Source organism: Carassius gibelio, chromosome B3 (genome assembly GCF_023724105.1).
Source record: "Carassius gibelio isolate Cgi1373 ecotype wild population from Czech Republic chromosome B3, carGib1.2-hapl.c, whole genome shotgun sequence".
In the NCBI taxonomy this organism is placed as follows: domain Eukaryota; kingdom Metazoa; phylum Chordata; class Actinopteri; order Cypriniformes; family Cyprinidae; genus Carassius; species Carassius gibelio.
In genome coordinates, this window is record NC_068398.1 from 24,567,438 (window position 1) to 24,589,061 (window position 21,624).

General features: G+C 37.8%; 3 protein-coding genes, 1 long non-coding RNA gene and 1 other non-coding gene across 6 annotated transcripts; all 5 read left to right on the forward strand.

Annotated features, from left to right (window-relative positions):
• The first annotated feature begins 2,647 nt into the window (after window positions 1-2,647).
• LOC127953606 (uncharacterized) lies at window positions 2,648-4,393 on the forward strand. The gene is made up of 2 exons (XR_008153312.1): window positions 2,648-3,816; window positions 4,002-4,393. It is a non-coding gene; the product is annotated as an uncharacterized LOC127953606 (long non-coding RNA).
• A 146-nt stretch (window positions 4,394-4,539) lies between these two features.
• Window positions 4,540-4,611, forward strand: trnac-gca (transfer RNA cysteine (anticodon GCA)). The gene has a single exon. It is a non-coding gene; the product is annotated as a tRNA-Cys (tRNA).
• Window positions 4,612-6,595: 1,984 nt separating this feature from the next.
• Window positions 6,596-11,068, forward strand: LOC127953605 (V-type proton ATPase 16 kDa proteolipid subunit c-like). Its single transcript, XM_052552828.1, has 3 exons — window positions 6,596-6,850; window positions 8,921-9,104; window positions 9,910-11,068. The coding sequence occupies exons 1-3, from the start codon at window positions 6,778-6,780 to the stop codon at window positions 10,115-10,117; spliced, it is 465 nt and encodes a 154-aa protein (XP_052408788.1). The 5' UTR covers window positions 6,596-6,777; the 3' UTR covers window positions 10,118-11,068.
• Window positions 11,069-12,473: 1,405 nt separating this feature from the next.
• LOC127953600 (SPRY domain-containing SOCS box protein 3) lies at window positions 12,474-18,095 on the forward strand. 2 transcript variants are annotated; one of them, XM_052552821.1, is made up of 7 exons: window positions 12,474-12,642; window positions 13,855-14,001; window positions 14,551-14,728; window positions 14,810-14,997; window positions 15,417-15,519; window positions 15,631-15,756; window positions 16,581-18,095. In XM_052552821.1, the coding sequence occupies exons 2-7, from the start codon at window positions 13,876-13,878 to the stop codon at window positions 16,934-16,936; spliced, it is 1,077 nt and encodes a 358-aa protein (XP_052408781.1). In that variant the 5' UTR covers window positions 12,474-12,642; window positions 13,855-13,875; the 3' UTR covers window positions 16,937-18,095. The 2 variants fall into 2 exon arrangements, with proteins under 2 accessions (XP_052408781.1, XP_052408782.1); XM_052552822.1 differs by having other exon boundaries at window positions 12,481-12,642; window positions 13,855-13,910.
• Window positions 18,096-18,346: 251 nt separating this feature from the next.
• Window positions 18,347-21,432, forward strand: mrps34 (mitochondrial ribosomal protein S34). The gene is made up of 4 exons (XM_052552824.1): window positions 18,347-18,484; window positions 19,464-19,786; window positions 19,948-19,990; window positions 20,734-21,432. The coding sequence occupies exons 2-4, from the start codon at window positions 19,469-19,471 to the stop codon at window positions 21,033-21,035; spliced, it is 663 nt and encodes a 220-aa protein (XP_052408784.1). The 5' UTR covers window positions 18,347-18,484; window positions 19,464-19,468; the 3' UTR covers window positions 21,036-21,432.
• Window positions 21,433-21,624: the final 192 nt, after the last annotated feature.

A 21,624-nucleotide genomic window follows, 5' to 3' on the forward strand; every position in this document is an offset into this window, starting at 1 on the left:
GGCAGGCGGGTTTGTCAGACGGACGGTATCAGAATGCTTTAGAGCTTAGCATGTATTTCTCTCTCTAACTGGAAACAATGTTACTGTGCAAAGACTCTAATGAGGTTCTACTGATCACTGTTCTCTAAAAATGCCTAAATATAGATGCAGAAAATGATCAAAGTAAGTGTTTTGCTTTCTCAAGACACTATTTTCGCTACTGCTACTTCGAAGGTATAATATCTGGGTTACTCATTTGAGTTTTACTCTTCTGTAAAACCTATTCTCCAGAAATCTTCAATAGCAGTAATATAACTGTCACCGGTGTTCCTCCGGTTCTTTAATGCATCCCCTCAAATGCCTTATTCTGTACATTTATAACATTATGTATTTAAAAAGCTGCTGCATTCAAAGGTTTGGGGTTTGTAAGATTTTATGATTTTGAAAAAAAAAAAATAGGATTAAATGAACTGCATTCACTTAATCAAAAACAAAATGAAAACTGTAAAATTGGTAAATGTTATTATGATTTAAAATAAGTTTTAATTGAATGCATTCCTTTGATGGTAAAGCCCGATTCTCTGCATCATTACTCCGGTCTTCAGTGTCACATGATCCTTCAGAAATCATTCTGTAATGATTAGAAACATCATTATTATAATGTTGAAGCATTTGTGCGGCTCAATATTAAAACATCAATTAATATTACAACACTATACATTTCTTTGCTGAAAAAGATATCAGTTTCTTAACTTCATGTATTTTTACCTTTCTAAAACATTTATGCCGTGCAGAGTTTTTATTTTGGTAAGACATCTAAAGGGATACAACAAGATTTGTAAATATGCTATAATTATCCAAGATCTTTTCCTTTCCATTCCATTGCATAAATCTGACTGTTTTAGCTCAAGCTGAAGTAGATTGTTCTTCTTTTACGCACTCTTTGGTGGAAAATCTGTGACCGTATAGTAAAATGTCTCATTGTTAGTAATGATCATTGATAAATGACAAATCACCCAAAAATAACCATCAAGGATTTTGAAAAGGAACTAAAAGGTGGAAAATATAAAGAGGAATATGACACTCTTGTCAAAAAAAAAAAAAAACTTGAATGTTAACTCAATGTTTGCCCTCATGCACTGTAAAGAAGTAGTTTAGAAATGCAAAAAGAAAATAAGGTGACTTGATGCAGTAAGACTTCTGAAGAGTTCTCTCAACAATAATTTTTTTAACTCTGAAGATACTATGTTTATCCAACGTAAATTTGTTTGTTCATGCGATGCAGATTGTCTTATTTTACTAATAGAAAAAAATTATTGTCACATAAAACTGAAACATCAATTGTTGATGTTAATGTTGTAATTTATTTTCGACATCCTGGATGTAAACAAAAATGTGTTAAGAAGTCACCATATTTTATATTTATAAACCAATGACAAACAGTGAACTGTTTTGGAAATATTAATGGATATCTTAATTAAATGTGTAAGTAAACAACACTCTTCATTCGTAAAATATCTTAAAAGACAAAAAATCCATAAAATGGATTCAGTTGGTTGAACGGTGGCAATCAACAATTGTTAAAAAAAAAGAGCTCTTTACATCACAGTACAACAAATAACTAACAAAACTGACAAAATAACAAAAGAGTTTAAAGTCAAACTGCAAAACAATAATCCTATAACAGTGGCTGCATAATTAATTCATGCAGAAATGCATGCTGGGAAATCACAAAGCCTTAAAGGTGCTGTAGGGAACTTTTGTAAAAAAAAATGTTTACATATTTATTAAACCTGTGATTATGTCCTGACAGTAGAATATGAGACATAATCTGTGAAAAAAATCAAGCTCCTCTGGCTCCTCCCAGTGGTCCTATTGCCATTTGCAGAAAGTCATGCGCTCCCGGTAAAAAATAACCAATCAGAGCTACGGACCGTAACTTTGTTTGTGTTCAAAATGTAGAAAAATGTATATAATAAGCGAGTACACCATGAATCCATTTTCCAAACCGTGTTTTTGGCTTGTCCTGAATCACTAGGGTGCACCTATAATAAGTGTTTATATTCGGACTATTTTAGATTGCTTCGGGGGTACCGCGGCGGAGTAACCCAGTACCGTTGTGATTCTTCATAGACATAAACAGAGAGAAGTAGTTCCGGCTACGATGTTCTTCCGCAAGACGCAAGCAGTTCTGTTTATTAACCGCTAGAGCGTCAAAAGTTCCCTACCGCAGCTTTAACATTTTAGGCTAGATTTAGCAACTTTTCAGATTAACTTATCAATTTTTTCTTCCAAAAGCACTTAGCAACACATTTAGCTATATATATATATATATATATATATATATATATATATATATATATATATAACTTAGCAACTTTTAGGAATTTTTTTAAGTAATATAAAAAAATAGAAAGTTCACATTTTCCATCTAAATTACAAGAAGAAAAAAATTAACCAAAGATGCCTAGTACACACATTATGTGAAATAAGTTAACGGCTGTTTGCAATAATAATTAGAGGGATCTGCATGCTTTATAACTGGTCGTCTCGCGGATCTTTGATGTCAAACACTGATCGATCTGCGCAGCGCCGCTTCAAGCCGAGCACACTGTGATACACAAGTAGCAGCTTGTTTCCAGGACATTATCCATTATCCGTTCGAACCCTAACCCGAAAACGTAAAACACAATGTGTATTTAAGAAACTTAAAAAGCAGGTATTTAGAAAAAATAAATAAACCACTGAAAAATCAATAGGAAAATTCTGTCATAATAATAGAATAGTTTTTTTTTTACAGAATTGTCTTTGCTAATACACTGCTTAAAAGTATAATTGTTCAGAATTTGTAGTTTTACTAGTTTTCTAGCTAATAATAAAAAAAACTTAAATTGTAATTCTTCAAAAATGTGTAAGAGTTCAATAATCCAATGTTGTATTTAGATACAGTTATTCATATTTGAATATTAGGCCTATTATGCATTATTTTATGAACAAATCAAAATAAGCATATATAACAAAATTAGCATCTTATAAAATGTTTTATTAAAAAACGTTTTGCTGAGACTTGATGCAGTGGCAATTTTGTGTTGTGATGACGTCATCGCGCAATGACATCACAACATCATTTAGCAGCAAATCGACCTTCCTTTATACAATGTTGCCAACTCATTCTCATGGGAAATTGCTAAAGTTGGGACAACTCTTGGGGTGATTTTGTTGTCCTGACAAGGGTTTTTATGTAGGCCTAGTTTCAAGAAAATAGCTTTTTTTAGTATTTGATACTCAAAACGTTCCGTTAACTGGAAAATATATAGTTGCATTTTGTTATACTGTGGTTCTCCATCTAAACATACATGTAAAGTCAAATCTTCTGAGAATCAGTTACATCCCTCTCAATTTTCAAATGTAATACAATTGTATAATTTAATCTCTTATTCCTGATAATTACTCAAATTCTAAGGGGACCATAGTTTTTTTTTTTTTTTTTTTTTATGTAGCTGCCTTCATCTTTTTGCTCCTAATAAGCCAAGTCTGTACGCTTTAAGAGTGGAAGAATCCCATTTCCAGCGTTTGGCCCCATTTACTGCTGGCTGCACCTTTCTAGAAGGGAGGAGGAGGGTCTCCAGCCGTCATCGAGACTGAGCATCCTGCGCATCTTTTGGACCCGCTGCTCTGCGAGCATCATGCTGGATGTGTTGCTGTTGATGTTCTTCGCCATCATCGGCCTTGTGTTCCTGTCTTACATCATCTACGTCCTCTGATCCCGGGCCGGTAGCACCGATGCGCCGCCGTGAGAGCGCGCGCGTGACTCACGGGAGAGATCTGAGCTCGCAGGTTAGCGATGGAGTAGCTAATTCTATATTTTTTACATTTCTTCTAGAAAAAAAATGCATATAGGCATGCTGCTCCAAAATAAAGTAAAATATAATAGCACAATAGATTACAATAGATGTATTGGCCTCTTTCTACGAGGGGCCACAGATGAAGCTGTACCTGATCATGTTGCTCACATGTTACAGGAAGAAGCTCTGTTAATGGGATCATCGTGATGTGAATTCACTGGAGGATACACTTACAAGATGAGACCTCACCCATATTTCTGTGTCACACAAACACTGTTCATAGCAGCTGACACAAAACCTACACCACACTGTTGTTTCAATCCTTTCATTTAGCACACGCTGTTCAGATGTGTTTTTCCCAAAGCAGGCTGAAACAGGAGCACTAAACCCCAAGATCTATGGATGTCTTGCTATTATTTTTCTTTTTCTGTTCCTCTGTGTAGTATTTCTGCAAATAACGGTTTACAAATTCCCAGTGCAATGTACACTACCATCAAACTCATGTATTTTGTCAAAGGATGTTCATGAATGACTGATTTTCAAAATAAAGAGCCTTTGTGAGGATGAAACTGCCTTCGGTGTGAAATCATTCATGTGTCATTAATGTATTAAACTCATGATCAAACAGTCTACGGTGATAGTATATTTACCTTATGATATTTTATGAATAATATGTATAAATAAAGTGTCACTAAATGAAGAGTGATCACGGATAGGGGGTATAGCTCAGTGGTAGAGCATTTGACTGCAGATCAAGAGGTCCCCGGTTCAAATCCGGGTGCCCCCTACAGTTGTTTTGAGAAAATACATATGCGTAATTTAATTGCATATCTGTAAATATTACGCGAGCAAACAAGCCATCCGCTCTCGTAACATCTTCAGACGAGCCTGACAAACGAAAATGAAGACACATTTACACTTCAGTCAACTGATTCGTTTGGTTTTGAGCGATGCTGGACACAGATAACCATTAGGGAGCAGTATGGGACAGCAGATCAGAGAGTGCCACGTAGACAATAATTATGAAAAGAAAGGAATATGAAGAATTACAGCGACGTCCAACGGCACCACATACATTAACCACCCAGCTTATCCAAAAACACCTTGTTGAATATATATGTGGATTGAGATTTCCCTCAGTCAAACCAGAAACATTTAATTGTTTTATCTTGTTCAATTATACATTTCATTATAGCTGTTTTATTTTTCATGTCAAGTTACATTTGTTTATTGCGTGGTTGATGTTATTATTATATAAAACACTTCGATCAATTCAATTTCGTCATTTAGCAGATGCTTTTATCCAAAGCGACTTACAAATGAGGAAGATGGAAGCAATCAAAATCAACAAAAGAGCAATGAGCTACAAGTCTCATTTAGCCTAACACAGTAGGCTACACGTAACAAGGGTATTTATTTTATTTTATAATAAATAAAAAAGAAAACAGATAGAATAGAAATAGAATAGAGAGTGCTAGAGTTAGAGGGTCAACTAAAGATGGAAGGGAAGTGTTTTTAGCCAGTTCTTGAAGATGGCTAAGGACTCAGCTGCTTGGGTTGAGTGGGGCTGGTCATTTTAAAAGTCCTACTTTAGTTTATTTGTATTATTAAAGCATTGCATATTTTAATATTTGGAAAACTGGTGTGTTATTTTTTTTAATAGATGCAATACTGTATTATAGACATCTATAGTTCCTAGAAATATTTCCCCACAATGCATCTGGCAATGTCTGCTTTAGTATACAAATATATAAAGTAGCCTACACCCAATGTGCACCCTTTTGTTAATCAGTAGAAGACAAGAATGAATTTTCCTCTCCCGGATCTGTTTTATAGTAACTACCACTGTGTTAAAGGTGGTAGGTGGTATAATCTCAGGTGACTGTCATCAGCACCCAATCTGCAGAGGAAGAAAAACATGGAGCAATACTTTCAGTATTTAGGTTCACATCAAACATCACATAACTAAAAGGGAAGTTCACACACACACACACACACACACAATCCAGAACAACTAAGAAACGTTAATATTACACTTGTCTGGATACGCCTGTGGCCGAGAGTGAGCAACATAAAGTCACTTCCCCTCTGGAGTCTCCAGCTCCAAGTCATGAGACTAAGCACATGACAATGTACAGCTAATACAACCTCCACATGCAATGTTAAAATAACGTTTCTTCAGCATTTCATTGATATTTCAATGCTTCACTAATCATTTTTTTCCCAGTTTTATTAATGGAGGTGTACAAATAGCTGTAGTAAATGCACTGAGAAAACTGGTCTATTGGATTTTGAGCTTTTTAAAATAGTATAGCCTATTTATGTGTATATGTTTGTTTTATCCTGCACTTTCTCAACCTTATTCGCAAAATGGTTACTTCCATAAGAGATTTAAATGTATCCATATAATATGTGGCCAACATCTGTCGGTTTTTAAAAAATGAGACAAGTTCAACCAGCTAAACAACTGTTTTTCAAGTCTATATATTTCAATGATCGGTGAACGCATTCAAAGATCGTAGTGGAAGTCTGCAATGGAACATACCAAATCACCAATAAAACAGGGGTGTCGTTCAAGCGACACAAGCAACAAATGCCCACACAAAACTAATAACGTGTATTAAATTCTACTAAAACGTCGAAAATAATTTCCGAGGTCCCGTGACACTCAGTCATTGCAAAATCATAGAAAGAAATACGTTGCGTATTCATAAGTCATCGCTGGAGAAGCGGAAATGCACCCTGCACTCATGGTTGATCATGTGACTCTCTCCATTTCGCCATTTTCTTCCTCTCCACCGGCGATCAAGCTCCTGTCGGATCCGTGACAGTCTCCTGCGCTCCTACAAGACCTGTCAGCCCAGACCAGAGCTTCTCTAGAGCCCAAGCCTCCCAGACTGAAGCCTTCCTCCCTCTCTGTCTTTAGTTGTAGGTGACTGAACGCGCAAGAAGAATGTCCGCCCAGAGCCCAGAGTACGCTCCCTTCTTCGCAGTGATGGGTGCCTCGGCAGCAATGGTGTTCAGTGGTAAGAGACGCGTCGTTTTACCCTATAAACTGAAGTGTCCGTCACTTTGAGTCCCTTATTAGGTGTATAGGCCTGGTCAACGCGACGCGATGCTCGCTGAGCCGTGTACCTGTAGTAGGAGAAGGGATGCGATGGTTTCCATCAAGGCACATGACGTCCCGGTTGACGTAATGTCTATTAATTATTTATTTCGATTCATTATTTCCTTCATCCCTACGGCTCACTGAACCCTGCGTGGATGCTAAACTCAAGCCGCTTTCGTGTCGGGCGAGCCGAAGCTCTTGTTGGAATATTTGCGCAAGCACGTCATTTATAGAATGTCCTCTGCGGCTGGAAGAACGTCGGATTGTTCTTATTTATTTTTGTTCTTTATCTTCGTATGATCGCACACCTTACGTGTGTTGGTCTAGACTGTAACTATAGCGTCGCCTGACCGATTAAATGCCATTGATTTTCTTCAGCTCCAGACGAATTGCGTTAATGAACATAAACCGGTTTGCGCTTATCTACTGCGACAGCCCATCTTTTAAAACAGAGGGAAAACGTCCTTGTCAGTTTAACTGGTTATCACAGGGACACACGTATTGTCTGTAACGTTACTCAAACGACAGCCATTGCTCTTGCCATTTAATAGAGTTTAAAGTGCCGTGTCAGCGCGTCGTGCCTCAGTCCAGGACACATCCTGATAGATTTGACGCAACTCCTCGCTCGCTTCCTATAAACGAAAGGCACTCGCTTCTTTAGTCATGTGACGGACAGAGGACGAAAGCGGTCGGAGACTGTGTGAATGCTTTGCTGACCTTGTCTCTGAGGTCTTTAAAGCAAGACAGCACAGATGAATAGGGTCATAATCAGAAAGAGCGTTATTGGCGAGTGTGTTAACGCACAAACAAGGAATTCTCTCTTAGTGTTAGGAGCTTCAAGAACAGAGAGTGCAGACATGCATGCGATAGAAACATTAAGAATAAAGAGAAGGTCCAATCAATTATACATAACAATAGCGAGAAAATAAATGTGAGAGACAGAATTGTGAATGTGCACTTGTGTTATTAACAGATGTGCAGTCCTGAGTTGTGTTATGTTTTGTTCAGGTGAGATATGACCTGTGGAAAAACTGAGGTAGTGTCTGACTGTCCTGGTGGTCTGTGCTCTGTAGCGCAGGGAGGGTGCTGAGGGGTCCGGAGTGGTTTTACCTGCCCTTTTCCTCACTCTGGTTCTGATTTAAAGATCTTGGAGGTTGCAGGCAGTAATCCTCTGAGCAGTCCCGACTGTCCAATGTAATCTTCTGATGTCTGATTTAGTAGCCGAGCCAAATCAAACCGTTTTAGATGTACACAGGACATACTCCGAGTAGATCTGTGTGAGCAGCACCGCACACAAAAGGAGACAGCATTAAAATGCTTTAACTTGATCTTAAAGCAGACATTAAGTTTTCTGAAAGGTTGTAGCTATTTATTATCTAATTAAAGGGACAGTTCACCAAAAATGAACTTTAAAAAAAGACTCCTGTTCCAAACCCTTTTGAGTTTTTCTTTCTCTTTCTTTCTTCTGTTGAGCACAAAAGAAGAAATTTTGGAGACTGTGGGTAACCTGTGGGTAAAAAGTATTTGAAAAAAAAAAAAGGATTTGAAAACATTCTCTGAACATCAGATAAAAGCAGATGCAAACTTATTGAAGGTTTATACAGTAGGTATTTTGAATGTCTCATTTCAGAAAACACAGTCAACATTCAGGAAAAGAAAATTAGGAACAGATGTATATAAATCATGTGAAAGACCTATAAACACTAGGGCTAGGTTTTGACAGATTTCACTGATTCAATTTGATACTCATTCACACGCTTGCGATTCGATTCCGTATCTGTTATTTTGGACGGAAGTATTCCTGGAAGTGTTGGTTTGTGTTTGGGGGGTTGGTTTATAAGACATGTGTGTTAGTGGTGTTCATTACTGGGTATTTGTTTAAACCTACAACATGTGCCTTGTCCTGTATTCATTCAACTTTAACCCATTTTAAGTGCTTGTTCTCGCTCTCGGTGTCTTTGTTAATAGCCATTTCCTTTCTGTTTAGCATTGGGTGCTGCATATGGGACGGCCAAGAGCGGCACAGGCATTGCTGCCATGTCGGTGATGCGGCCGGAGCTGATCATGAAGTCCATCATTCCCGTGGTCATGGCGGGTATCATCGCCATCTACGGCCTGGTGGTGGCTGTACTTATTGCCAACAACATGTCTGCCGAAATCACACTCTTCAAGTGAGTCATGCTCTTTGCTGGTGTCTTGTCTGCTTAGGACTTTCCTGCAAATCACTCTCAGCATCCTCATAAAAATAAATAAATAAATAGCACACATTTTATTGGTGGCTGAGAAATGTTGTTTAAACAGCTGACTATATTATCTGTTTGATATGATGTGACTAATCTAGATCTAACCCTGTAGAAGAGTTTAGAGGTAGTGAGAGTATATAAACAACCAAAGACGCTCTTACTTTATCTGTACAGGAGGTGAAAGGGTTTTATTCACTTTGTATTTGGTTAAAATAGAAGAATCTTAATGATTCTACACTTTATTGACTTAAATTTAAAGATTTAACACTATATAAAAAATGATAGATAGTAAGAGTATATAAACAATTAAAGAGACTTTTTACTTTATCTGTATGAATTGGGTATTATTATATGGTATTTATTAATATGTACTCCATTATAATTACGAAATACAATTTTTGTATGTAGATAGATATTTTTTATAACTTATTTATATATATATATATATATATATATATATATATATATATATATATATATATATATATATATATATATATATATATATATAAATGACTTATACTTACAACTTTATATGAGAATATATACTGTTACTGTATCTGTACATGAAGGTTTAACCATATTGTTCTTTTTGTAAATTATTGTTGTTACTTATATTACTTTATATAATTATTAATTATGTTTACCTCAATCATTGTCTATTATATTGTCTTCATAATGTAACCAGTGCTGAAACAGAAAAGATGTAACTCTGTGCATGTCCTGTGTTCAGGAGTTTCTTGCACCTGGGTGCCGGGCTGAGTGTGGGTCTGAGTGGTCTCGCAGCTGGCTTCGCCATCGGGATCGTGGGAGATGCAGGAGTGAGGGGCACAGCCCAGCAGCCTCGCCTGTTCGTGGGGATGATCCTCATCCTCATTTTCGCAGAGGTTCTGGGGCTCTACGGGCTTATTGTCGCTCTTATCCTGTCCACCAAGGGTTAATGGCTCTTATCATCTCTTACATATGAACCACCATCCACACACACACACACACACACACACACACACACACAAGCAAGCACCAACACAAACACAAACATCTTCCTAATTATACACACTGAGTAACTTCACCATCCGAAACGATGAGAGGAATTTTTGCGTGCATGCGTGTATCGTGAGTGTGCTGTTTGCAAGTGAATGTGTGATTGATCTTCCTCTCTGTGTATAGTAGCCTGCTGTGCGTTCCCCTGTAAATGCGCTGTGTAGCTATTGCTCTCTTCCCGTGTGTGTGTTTCAATAGACGCCCTCTTTCTCCTACGCTACACTTGTTTGTCATCCTTTTATTTCGTCACAATTTTATTCACATTCAAAAGAACAAATCAGCCGTCATTTAGTTTTCTCACTTTTGGGACCATTCAAATCTAAATGTTGAGGTTGAATGCTGATGCTGAGGACCTAAGTGTAAAAAAAAAAAAAGATGGAATTATTACTGTTTGTTTTTGTTTCTGCTGATTATTTATGAAGATTTTGAGATGTTCATTAAACCGTTAAATGGATCAAAGTCTTTATTGAAATCATGTTCATCTAAGTACATAAGTGTGTGTGTGTGTGTGTGTATGAGAAATATATATATATATACATATAAATCTGTATAGGTAGGTGAATTGCACTGTGGGAAATTTGTGGAGTTTCTTTTGTAATCACTGATTACCATTGAGACCGTTGTCTTAATCAAGGTATTAATGTGCAAGTTTACTAAGTGTGTGTGAAATGAATGGATGCACACGTGTGCCTGTGAGCAAGTGTGTGTGTGTGTGAATGTGTTTTAACTCTTAACATGACATTCTTCAGACGTGTAGTGTTTTACCTGTAGTTGATACTGTTTCTGGCTCCATTCATGGGTGAACACCAGCGCAGCTTGTCCAGTTTCCGAATAAAACTTCCTCAACCTAATTTCAGTTTCCTTTTTATTCAAACACACACGTGATGTGTTAATGGAAATATACTGCAGACGGTCAAAGTGCAAGCCCATCTTTGGTCTGTAACATGTTGTGTCCTTCAATTTAAGGTGCACAAATTACAGCCTATTATGATTTCCAAGTATGCAAATTAATCTATCACTGATGAACATGAAAGATTGGTATCTGAGGAGTGTCTCAATAAAATATATTCAGAAACCCCAACCAAACATTTAATAATCAAGATGCTCTCACATCACAGAGACTCGAATAGACTGCAACATGAGGGATTAATCCACAGGTTACCATCTGGTTGTCTGAATCACTGCATTGCAGCCTCAACCAAACTTCATGGCGCTCCGCTTTGCTGCAGTCACCCCTCCACAGGTGGAAGGGGGCGCTATAGAGTAGCACTCCTTCATTACCCTGACCTCTTACTGTAAGACCAGAAACTGTAATACAAAGTGACTGTGCTATCTATATTACAGTTAGTTTATTATATCACATCAGCAATAGAATAGACCGTTTATCTCATTTTTTGTACAAATTAAAGTTCTGGATTTTATTATAACAGCAACATGTATTAGCCTACTGTGATTATGAGTGAGGGTCACAAAGATAATTATATTTTGCTTAAAAATATAATCTATATATAATTTTTTTTTTCACAGTAACATTATTTAAATGACAATTAAGCACAAAAAAAAGTTTCAGAATGGGCCTGGAATTTTAACTTCAGATTTTTACATTATTTATTTTATATAATGTCCATAATTTGTTTTATTTAAGCAGATATAAATCATGCTTTTTTTTTTTACAATAATTAAAATGTACTTTCCTTTTAGAAAATTATGTTATACAGAAATAATATAACCAAAGAGTTAAAATTTGTCCTAAAATAGGTTTTATTTTTTTATAGAACACAACAACAGCAACAACAAATATTATTATTATTATTTATCCTTTTGAATGGAAGCTAAATCCAAACAGCCATGACACATGTAATCCGTAAACAAAAAACATATCTTAATCAAGATTTATGAACAAAATCTAATTTTGTAGGTATGAACAAAGTTGAAACAGCAGAAAACAGATTTGTTCTAAAGCGTAGCGGAATGTCTGAAATAGTCTGTTAAACTGTTCGGTTAAAGAACACAGCAAATATCTGTTTATCTTACTGAAACAGCCCAAAAGTAATCTAGTTCATTAATAATGACAGTTTAACATCTGCATCTCGATGTGCTGTCGCTACACTTGTCTGCATGGGGTTTAGCCTTCAGTCTTGGGACGAGTTTGACATTTAAGTGACAGCTGAAACGCCTATAGTAACGCAAGATTTAAAATAAACCCCGCCTACTTGGAATTTTTGACCAATGGAGTTTGAACCGAGGAGGCGGGGCTTGTTAAAGCATTGTTTACGTCTGTCGTGAAAGTAGGTCACAGGAAAGTGTGACAGTTAGCTGGTGGACAGACCCCGATTGCTTTTACAGATACGTACATTACAGTGTCATTCCAAAACCTTCAGGTATACGAGACTCCAGCGCTCGCAGTGGTGCCCCTGAAAGACAGGTACGTTTGCTTGTGGTTATCCGAGTGAATGCAGCAGGCGGGATGTAACGTTAGCGCCCTGCTAAGTCCGCGAGCCTACTTTAGCGCCAAGATCATGTATATATGACGAAGCGTCTTACAATTAATATGGGCTGGGATAATAGTGAAATCCTAATAGTATTCGATAGTATTAGCATGATTGTTGGCGATCTGTTCTTCTGTAAGCGAATTAGCCTTCATATCCACATACTTGATAGGTGCCTGGATGTCGCTGACCACCTTCTGCGAGGCCTAGCAGAGAAAACATCTTGTATTTTCCGGAATCTATCTTTAGGAGCTACAGTATACCGACATGTCAGCTAGCTCTTAAATGACTGCCTATGCGTATTGAATTGACTCAATGCATACACACTGGAAATGAAACCGAGCGTGTTGCCAGCTAGGTGTTTACATCTCGCGCGCTAAACACACTGTTACGGTGGAAGTTTAGCTTCACGAGCGCACAACGGGGTTGCAATGAAAGGCACAATCCGTTTGTCACTTTATTAATTATTTGAAGATTTAATGTGGAACACGTGGTAAGGATATAAAAATACGTTTCTGGCTTCTTAAAATCTAATATTTTGGTACACTGTGTTCTTAACACACACGTGATTTTTATGGTGATTACTGGAAGATCTCTGAAGTCACAGTTATCACTTGTGACACTGGACCACAAAACCAGTCATCATTTATACATCATCATAAATAAGCTTTCCATTGATGTATGGTTTGTGATAGGACAATATTTGGCCGAGATAGAACTATTTGAAAATCTAAGGGGACAAAAAAAAATCTAAGAAAAAAAATCACCTTTAAAATTGTACAAATGCTTAGCATTGCATATTACTAATCGAAAATTAAGTTTTTTTTATATGTATACAGTAGGAAACATAATCTTTAACTTAAAAAACTAGTGATTTTTGGCATAAAAGAAAAATCAGTAATTTTGACCCATACAATTAATTTTTGGCTATTGCTACAAATATACCTGTGCTACTTATGACTGGTTTTGTTGTCCAGGGTCACATATGTCTGTCATATTTCTGTTAAGCTGCTTTGATACATTGTGTATTGTGAAAACGCTGTTGAAATGAATTCGACTTAACAGTGTTTGCTGTGTGTTTCCAGTAGGACTGTCTGTTCTGTCTGTTTCGCTCTGTAACAATCATCTGTTCTTTCTGTGATTGACAGGTGCAGAGGCTCCTGGTTGGCATGTCGAGGCGGAGCAGAAACAGCAGGGCATGGAGGTACGTATGGAGTGGAATCCGACGGGATGCAGATGCAAGAGCGCTGGTGCTTGCCTCCGAGAATGAGGAGTGGGGTTATGATCGCCAGCAGGTGGGTGTGGGGGATGTGGAAAGGCCTGTAGATGTGGCAGCAATCAAAGGAATAATTCACACAAATTTACAGTAATAGATTTTCTGAAAATGTACTCCCCCTCCGGCCATCCAAGATGTGGATGAGTTTGTTTCTTCATCAGAACAGATTTGGAGAAACATAGCTTTGCAGCACTTGCTCACCAATGGATCCTCTGCAGTGAATAGGTGCCGTCAGAATGAGAGTCCAAACATTTGATAAAAACATGACATGAATCCACACCACTCACAGTCCCACAGTTTGTTAATTATGATGTTTTTATCAGCTGTTTGGACTCTCGTTCTGATGCCACTCCTTCATATCAAAGCATGTAATATAATGCTAAATATCTCCAAATCTGTTTGGATAAAGAAACTAATTTATCTACATTTTAGTTGATCTATTCCTTTAAGTTTTTGTTTGAAAAGGCTGAACATCATAGGAGCCATTTTTGTTCAAAAAAAGCATAAATAACACACCAGAAGGACCTCGACTATGTCAGATCTGAATTTGCACGCATGTGTCTTGCAGTACAGTGACTCTGATTCTGAAGCCGAGTATCCAGCCATCGTTCCGGCGGTTCCGAGCGCAGTGCCTGTAACCGGAGAGTCATACTGCAGCTGTGATTCACAGATGGAGCTCAGCTGTAACCCACGGCTCCGGGGTTACACACACCTGCGAGACTGCCACTGTGGAGAAGATGACCAAGGTGGTGCCACATGCGACACTGATACATTAGTTTTACCTTGATCAAGCTTGTTCTCTTATTGGCTGTTTATTTGTTTGTCAGATTTTGATTGGGTGTGGGATGAGGGCAGCCGGTCATCTGCCACGCTGCTGAGCTGTGAGAACAGGAAAGTGAGCTTCCACTCGGAGTATAGCTGTGGAACGGCAGCCATTCGCGGCTCCAAAGAGCTCTCAGAGGGACAGCACTTCTGGGAGATTAAAATGACTTCCCCAGTCTACGGCACAGACATGGTGAGAAACTAAAGTGCAGATGTGTGTCTATATGCATGTTTAGTGTGGTAGAGATATTCGGTATGGTTTTTGTGAATAGGAGACAGTTAGCTTATTTAGGGCATTTTGGATAAAAAGGGCTGATATTAAACTTTAGCAGCATAGCTGATTCAGCAGACTGAAGCATAACTGTCAGCATACAGCTAATAAGGATGAGAGCTGCTGAATCAGTTGAGATTTCCAAGATGTGAGTCGCGATGCATGAAAATGTACACAGCAGTTCAAAAGCAGCACTGAACTGTTTTTGACATTTGATAATCAGAAGTGTTTCTTGAGCACCAAATCAGCATATTAGAAGGACTTCTGAGGGATCATGTGACACAGAAGACTGTGAGGATGTTTAAACTTAACGGTTGAATTCTCTGTGTGTGTTCATGCAGATGGTTGGTATTGGCACATCAGAAGTGAATCTGGACAAATATAGACACACATTCTGCAGCCTGCTGGGTAAAGATGAAGACAGCTGGGGTCTGTCATATACAGGTAAAACGGGTTCAGTTCGCAAACACATACTCATGTTCACAAGCAGCTATACTTTACATGAAAGCATGGTGTGAAAGGAATTGTTTTTAATGTAATGTGTGTTTTTCTCAGGTCTGTTACATCATAACGGTGATAAAGTGAGCTTTTCATCACGTTTCGGACAGGGTTCCATTATTGGTGTTCACTTGGACACTTGGCACGGCACCCTCACCTTCTACAAAAACCGCAAGTGCATCGGTAAGATGACATACAGTACTCCTTTCAGCTGCAATCTTATCTTCGTTGTTTTTTTTTAAATATAATACACAGTTTTAAGTGTTTTTGAGATTTCTCTCAGCAAAAAATGTCAGAGCTGATTTTAGTAACAAGCCAAACATGTTTTTGACATGTATAACAATTTAATAATTGACAGTAACAGGCCATTTTATATTATTTTTCCTATTATTGTGTGTGTGTGTGTGTGTGTGTTTGTGTGTATACAGTAGAAGTTGAAAGTCAAAAGTTTACATACACCTTGCAGAATCTGCAAAATGTTAATTAATGTGCCAAAATTAGAGGGATCAAACTGCATGTTGTTGTTTATTTTCTAGAAGGAAAATCATGCATTAAGAGCTGGGGGTGATAACTTTTGAACAGAATGAAGAAGATGTGTAAATTTTTCTTATTTTGCCTAAATATCATGTATTTCTGAACAATGGCTTGCTTTAAGCATGCATAATATATATTTCTTTGGTAACAACTATGAATTCATTCAAGTTTACAGTTATCTCACTCATTTATTTTGATATTTTTCAGTTACCTTGTGCTTTGCGCCCCTAAATACATGGGAAACATCCTGTCCATGTCTGGTGAACGTTTATGCAAGGCTATAACTAGTAGTTGTTCGAACAACCCACGTACCAGTCCTGTGTAAAAACCCTGCACATTCCTAGTTTTTAGAGACACAAAAGGACAATCACACAGCTGGAGACGGAGCAGGTTTAGCACAGTTTAATAACATTTAACACTGATTTGATAACATTTAACACTGAAATTTATCCTGTCTGTTGTGTGTGTGGCAGGTGTAGCAGCTACAGAGATGAAGAACAAGCATGTTTTTCCGATGGCGTGTTCCACCGCGGCCAAAAGCAGCATGAAGGTGATTCGCTCGGTGTCCGCTCCCACCTCTCTACAGTACCTGTGCTGCTCACGCCTCCGCAAGCTGCTCCCGTCTGGAGTCGATGCCCTCCGAGTCCTGCCCCTGCCGCCCGGCCTCAGACACCTTCTTCACTCCAAACTGGGATGGGTGCTAAGCCTGGATCATATGCTCACGCACTCGAACACACACACCCCGCCAGGACCCTCCTCGGGCAGTGACTCTGAGGGCTGCTCCTCAGACCCCGAGGCCTGTCAGCGGAAACGTTGCCGCTGGACCTGAGACAGGCTCCGTGTGCACGTCCATTATGCATCATCATGCACACATCAGAAAATGTCTCAACAAATTAAAATAAAAAAGAACCAACATATAAACACAGGGTGGATAACAGGGCTGGCTGAGTATCTTCAAGGTCAGTCAAGCCTGATTTACTAGTTCCATCGCTGGTAAATATTCATTTTCGAAGGCTTTAAAAGTAGTTTGCTCCATCAGGTGACATTTGGATATATATTACAGTATTTGTAGTCAGTTTTTATGATGACATGAACTCCCAGTGGAATGAGGACCATCAGCTCTTCAGACAAAAGCAAGATATGAACCTGTTCTGATCTGGGGAACTATATCTGAATGCAGACAAACACACACTGTTTGCATTCACACAATAAACCCAAATAATTCAGTTTGAGTCAACTGTACATTTCTCCATTACTGCCGTCACGTGGGGGCAGAAAAAGTTACCTGATCTCCTCTGAAGTAATGGATATTCATGTCTCTCGATTACAGACCAGTCAGATATCTCAGCACTGCAGAGTGTCAAGTTCTGTTTTCTCTGTATGATTGAACGATCATTCTATGTTTTTACTTATTCTTATTTTATCAAACAACTTGGACTTAACAACACAACAGTGACGTCATGATGAATATTGTATGCATAAATGTGTTTGAAATACCATTATATTGAAATGGTGAGAAAAAAAGCCTGTGTATTTTGACAGTTCTTGTCTCTAGGAATTACTTTGGGCCCTAGTTGTGTTTATGTGTATCTGAACCGTATTACCATAGAAAGTCTATTTCTCTGGAAATACTTGGATGCAGTTGTCGAACTGACTGATGCTAAGTGGAGGTTGATTCATGTTCAATCTGTGCAACATCTCTACGTGAGGTTCATATTGAATTCATATGGGGTTTATATTGCAGATTTTGTAATTCATTGTTTTAAAAAAGCAAGTCATGATTTTGTTATGCATAAAGCACTTTTTGCGCTTGTATGTATGTATGTAGAGATATATACAGGTCCCTATGCTGTGTTCTAGGCGTATTCACTCTCTGTCTTCTCTCTTCCTTCTCGCTTCTACACCATACATAAAGCATGGCCTTTTATATGAGTCAAGAATAAAAAAAATATGGGAAATTATATATGCATTAAAAACGGGGCTGAATATGTGTTTGTCTGTTGTTCTTTTTGAGATCTTAATAAATGTTTAAAAAAAAAAACATCATACAGTTGCTCTTAATACGCAAAAGTAACATATAGTTATATATTTTCCAACATATAACATCTTTTGCATGATGAATTTCTCATTTTGTGCTGACTGTTTCTGACAGATTGTTGCATAATGGAGTTTGTAGCTGGACGGTTTAATAAATCAAGTCGAAGACGTCTGAGATATTCCTTCAAAGCAACGTTAGATAGTAGCACTTATGTTGTGAGGTTCACGATTGCTTGCGCAAAGCGGAACCATACACACGCGGGGTTGCGTGCGGACCGCTTTCAATGACGAACAGCAGAAGGCGTGACGGTTTTGTGTGGAGGTCAAGTCAAACAGACAGGTAAGATGACTGTCATTGACAGAAATATGGTGTGAAATGCACGCTTGTTTTTGTTCATTTCATGTAATATTCTTCTGCCGACTTTGGCAGAAGTGGTTTGTGTCCATGTGTGTAATATAATCAAATATCCTGTGATTCAGCGCGCTGTAACACGTGGATCAGACTGTGCAGCTGATTGTTTAGCTGCTCCTTCAAATTTAGACTGGTCAGATGTCTATATGTGATATATTTAAGTTTATATAAACATACGTCCAAAATATCGTCAAGATGAGCACATAACGCTGCGTGTTTTATACTTATTAGGTAAATGTTTTCAGCAATAGCTGTAAATGCATGCTTTTTATACGTTTGGTCTGGTTTTTTTATATCATAAATATAACCCATGTCGTAATGTTTTTATTTAAAAGTAGACTTATAATTACTGATCAGTCAAATTCAGATGAGGTTTGAGGTCTTTAAGTGCTTTTGTGCAAAATACATAGATGTCCATGTGACAATGTATCATGCTCTTAATAGTAATAATTATTTTATTTGGTATTTTACATTTTATTTCTTTTATTTAAAATTGTATTATCATCAGCATAACAATTTGAGTGAAAATATTAGTTGAAAACATTCTGTGAATTTCATAATGTTTTTGATATTTTTACCCAAAACTGAAATTTTTTAAAATAACTCACCCTCAAGTTTTCCAAACCTGTATGAGTTTATTTCTTCTGTTGAACACAAAAGAAGATATCTCGAAGAACGTGGGTAATTAAACAGTTCCTGGTAGCCACTGACTTCACTAGTATGTTTAAAAAAAACAAAGCTCATTGGCCAGCGTCAACTGTTTACAAGGTTTGTAATGCTGTGAAGGTGAGTGTATGATGTCAGGAGATTGACAGCAGCTCTGAAGCTGGATAAATTCCACAAGTATTTTGTGAAACTTGATGTCCATATTTAGCTTTTTTTGTAATTCTTTTTATTGGTCATCCAGGCAGCATGGTAAAGAAAAAGCGTCTGAGGCTCATAGCCGAGATGGCTCGGAAGATCCGGGCCTACCGGGAGCTGAAGAATCGACCCCAGGACTCTCAGCGATATGCGTTAGACTACGACACCATGACACGACCCTTCACTGGCAAAAAGCTGCCAGTGCTGGCTTGGAAAGATGTGCGGCAAGAAACACGCCTCTTTACGTTACTGGCTGGCATGCGCATGTTTGGTGTGGGTCGAATCTTCACACGCAAGTCATGGCTGGACGAGCATACAGAACCGTGCTACTGGAAAATAACAAAAGTCAAGGTGGATTATACAGCAGAGGTATGTTCTGCCTGTGTTTGTGTGTTTTTTTTGTGTCTTCTGCATTGTCAGTCTAGCTGTGATTGTATAAACCTGTGCAACAACAACATAAATAGTTGTGCAAATGACTGTTTGAGTGAGTGTGTGTGTGTGAATTCAAACACCGATGTTTTCTTCTTTAGAACATGGATCATGGGAAAGCATGGGGCGTTCTAACATTTAAAGGTAAAAAAAAAAGCTAATCCACAAACATAAATAATGCCAATTATTTTATTTTTTTTAAAGCTCTTTCCTCTTTTGTTCTGCCGAATTACTTTTACACTAGCTATGTAGTATTGTGGTGTTTTTGCACTGATGTTTACAGATTATTTTAAGAAATCTAAATTAAGCGAGAATGAATTAAATTGATAAAAAGTGACTAAGACTATTATAATGTTATAAAAGGGTTTGATTTCAAATAAATGTTATTCTTTTGAACTTTTTATTCATTTTTATTTTTTTATCAAGGATTCTACAAAAATATTAAGCAGCACAACTCTTTTTAGCAATAATAATAATAAGAAGAAATGTTTCTTGAGCACCAAATCATCACATTAGAGTGATTTCAGAAGGATCATGTGACACTGAAGACTGGTGCAATGACTGCTCAAAATTCAGCTTTGCCATCACAGGAATAAATGACAGTAAACAGTCATTTTAAATTGTAATAAAATTTCACTATTTTACTGTTTTAATGTATTCTTAATTAAATAAATGCAGCTTTGGTAAAAATGACCCCCCCCCCCCACCCCATTTATTTTGAAATAAGCAAAAAATGTAACGACCCCAGACTTAAACCATTGAAATCTTGAACAGTAATGAATGAATGACAAGATTTTATATTTTCAGTAAAATTATACAAACTAAACAAATATAGCAAGTAAATACAGCAGCCTCACTGCGACACTTTGTGTGGATGTGTGTTTCAGGTAAAGAGGAGCCTACAGAGCGTGAGGTGGATAAGGTGATGTACCATGACTGGCGACTGGTGCCCAAACATGAAGAAGAGGTCTTCAAAAGCTGTGAACCCGTCCCTGAGCCTCCTGTGCGTTACGTGAGATACCCGCCTCTCCTGCGTGCCATGATCCTGTCCCAGCAGGCCAAGCAGCCGGGTGTGGATGCCAGCACTATCCCAGAGCCCACTCTCCCATTGATACGGGATGCCCTGCTCAGTCATGAGTACGTCAGGAGTCAGGATGAGAAGAAGAAACAGGAGGGTACACCTGTCTGATGCTCCAGTCCTCTTCAGAGGGGTTAAGGTCATAGCGAGGAGATCTGTGTCATGTTGCAGTGCTCTTCTTGAAAGGAACTGCTTCTTTTGTTCCTACATTTATAGTCACTGCCGGCTGGTTAAAGACTAGTTTGTGTTTTAATGCTGTATTTTGGGAAAACAAAATATAGCCTTACATTTACATATTTCTTCCTGGGATCATGTGGCTTATGATAGGAGATCTGTTCGGACATATGACCAAACCCAAAAGGATAATCCTCTGTGGAAAGACTTTTTTTTTTTTTTTTTTTTTCTGTGTGATATTCTTTACAGTATGTGAGCTAAATATGAAGTTCTATGTATTGTTTTCAGATAGAGAATAAAAATGGGTCAAGTGAATTTGGTCTAAATTTGAAAATGAGTTGTCTTGCAATTATGCCTAATGTCAAATTTAATTTCTACAAATAATCTCAGTCATTAAAGTTAAAGGAACATCAAAATGTAGAATAATTGGGCAAAAAGGGTTTTTAACAAAACGTGTTTTTAACCTTTACCATGCATACTTAAACCAGCCATGTTTCCCATATACCAAGCCTTCTTCAGTGAATCA

What these genes read in the sequence shown, in the direction of transcription:
- LOC127953605 (XM_052552828.1), top strand. Translation starts at nt 6,778, where the DNA reads ATGTCCGCCCAGAGCCCAGAGTACGCTCCCTTCTTCGCAGTGATGGGT. An exon ending in GGCAGCAATGGTGTTCAGTG is followed by an intron (nt 6,851 to 8,920) that starts GTAAGAGACGCG and finishes CTTTCTGTTTAG; the next exon opens with CATTGGGTGCTGCATATGGG. An exon ending in GCCGAAATCACACTCTTCAA is followed by an intron (nt 9,105 to 9,909) that starts GTGAGTCATGCT and finishes TCCTGTGTTCAG; the next exon opens with GAGTTTCTTGCACCTGGGTG.
- LOC127953600 (XM_052552821.1), top strand. Translation starts at nt 13,876, where the DNA reads ATGTCGAGGCGGAGCAGAAACAGCAGGGCATGGAGGTACGTATGGAGT. An exon ending in GGGGTTATGATCGCCAGCAG is followed by an intron (nt 14,002 to 14,550) that starts GTGGGTGTGGGG and finishes TGTGTCTTGCAG; the next exon opens with TACAGTGACTCTGATTCTGA. An exon ending in CTGTGGAGAAGATGACCAAG is followed by an intron (nt 14,729 to 14,809) that starts GTGGTGCCACAT and finishes TTTGTTTGTCAG; the next exon opens with ATTTTGATTGGGTGTGGGAT.
- mrps34 (XM_052552824.1), top strand. Translation starts at nt 19,469, where the DNA reads ATGGTAAAGAAAAAGCGTCTGAGGCTCATAGCCGAGATGGCTCGGAAG. An exon ending in AGGTGGATTATACAGCAGAG is followed by an intron (nt 19,787 to 19,947) that starts GTATGTTCTGCC and finishes TTTCTTCTTTAG; the next exon opens with AACATGGATCATGGGAAAGC. An exon ending in GGGCGTTCTAACATTTAAAG is followed by an intron (nt 19,991 to 20,733) that starts GTAAAAAAAAAA and finishes TGTGTGTTTCAG; the next exon opens with GTAAAGAGGAGCCTACAGAG.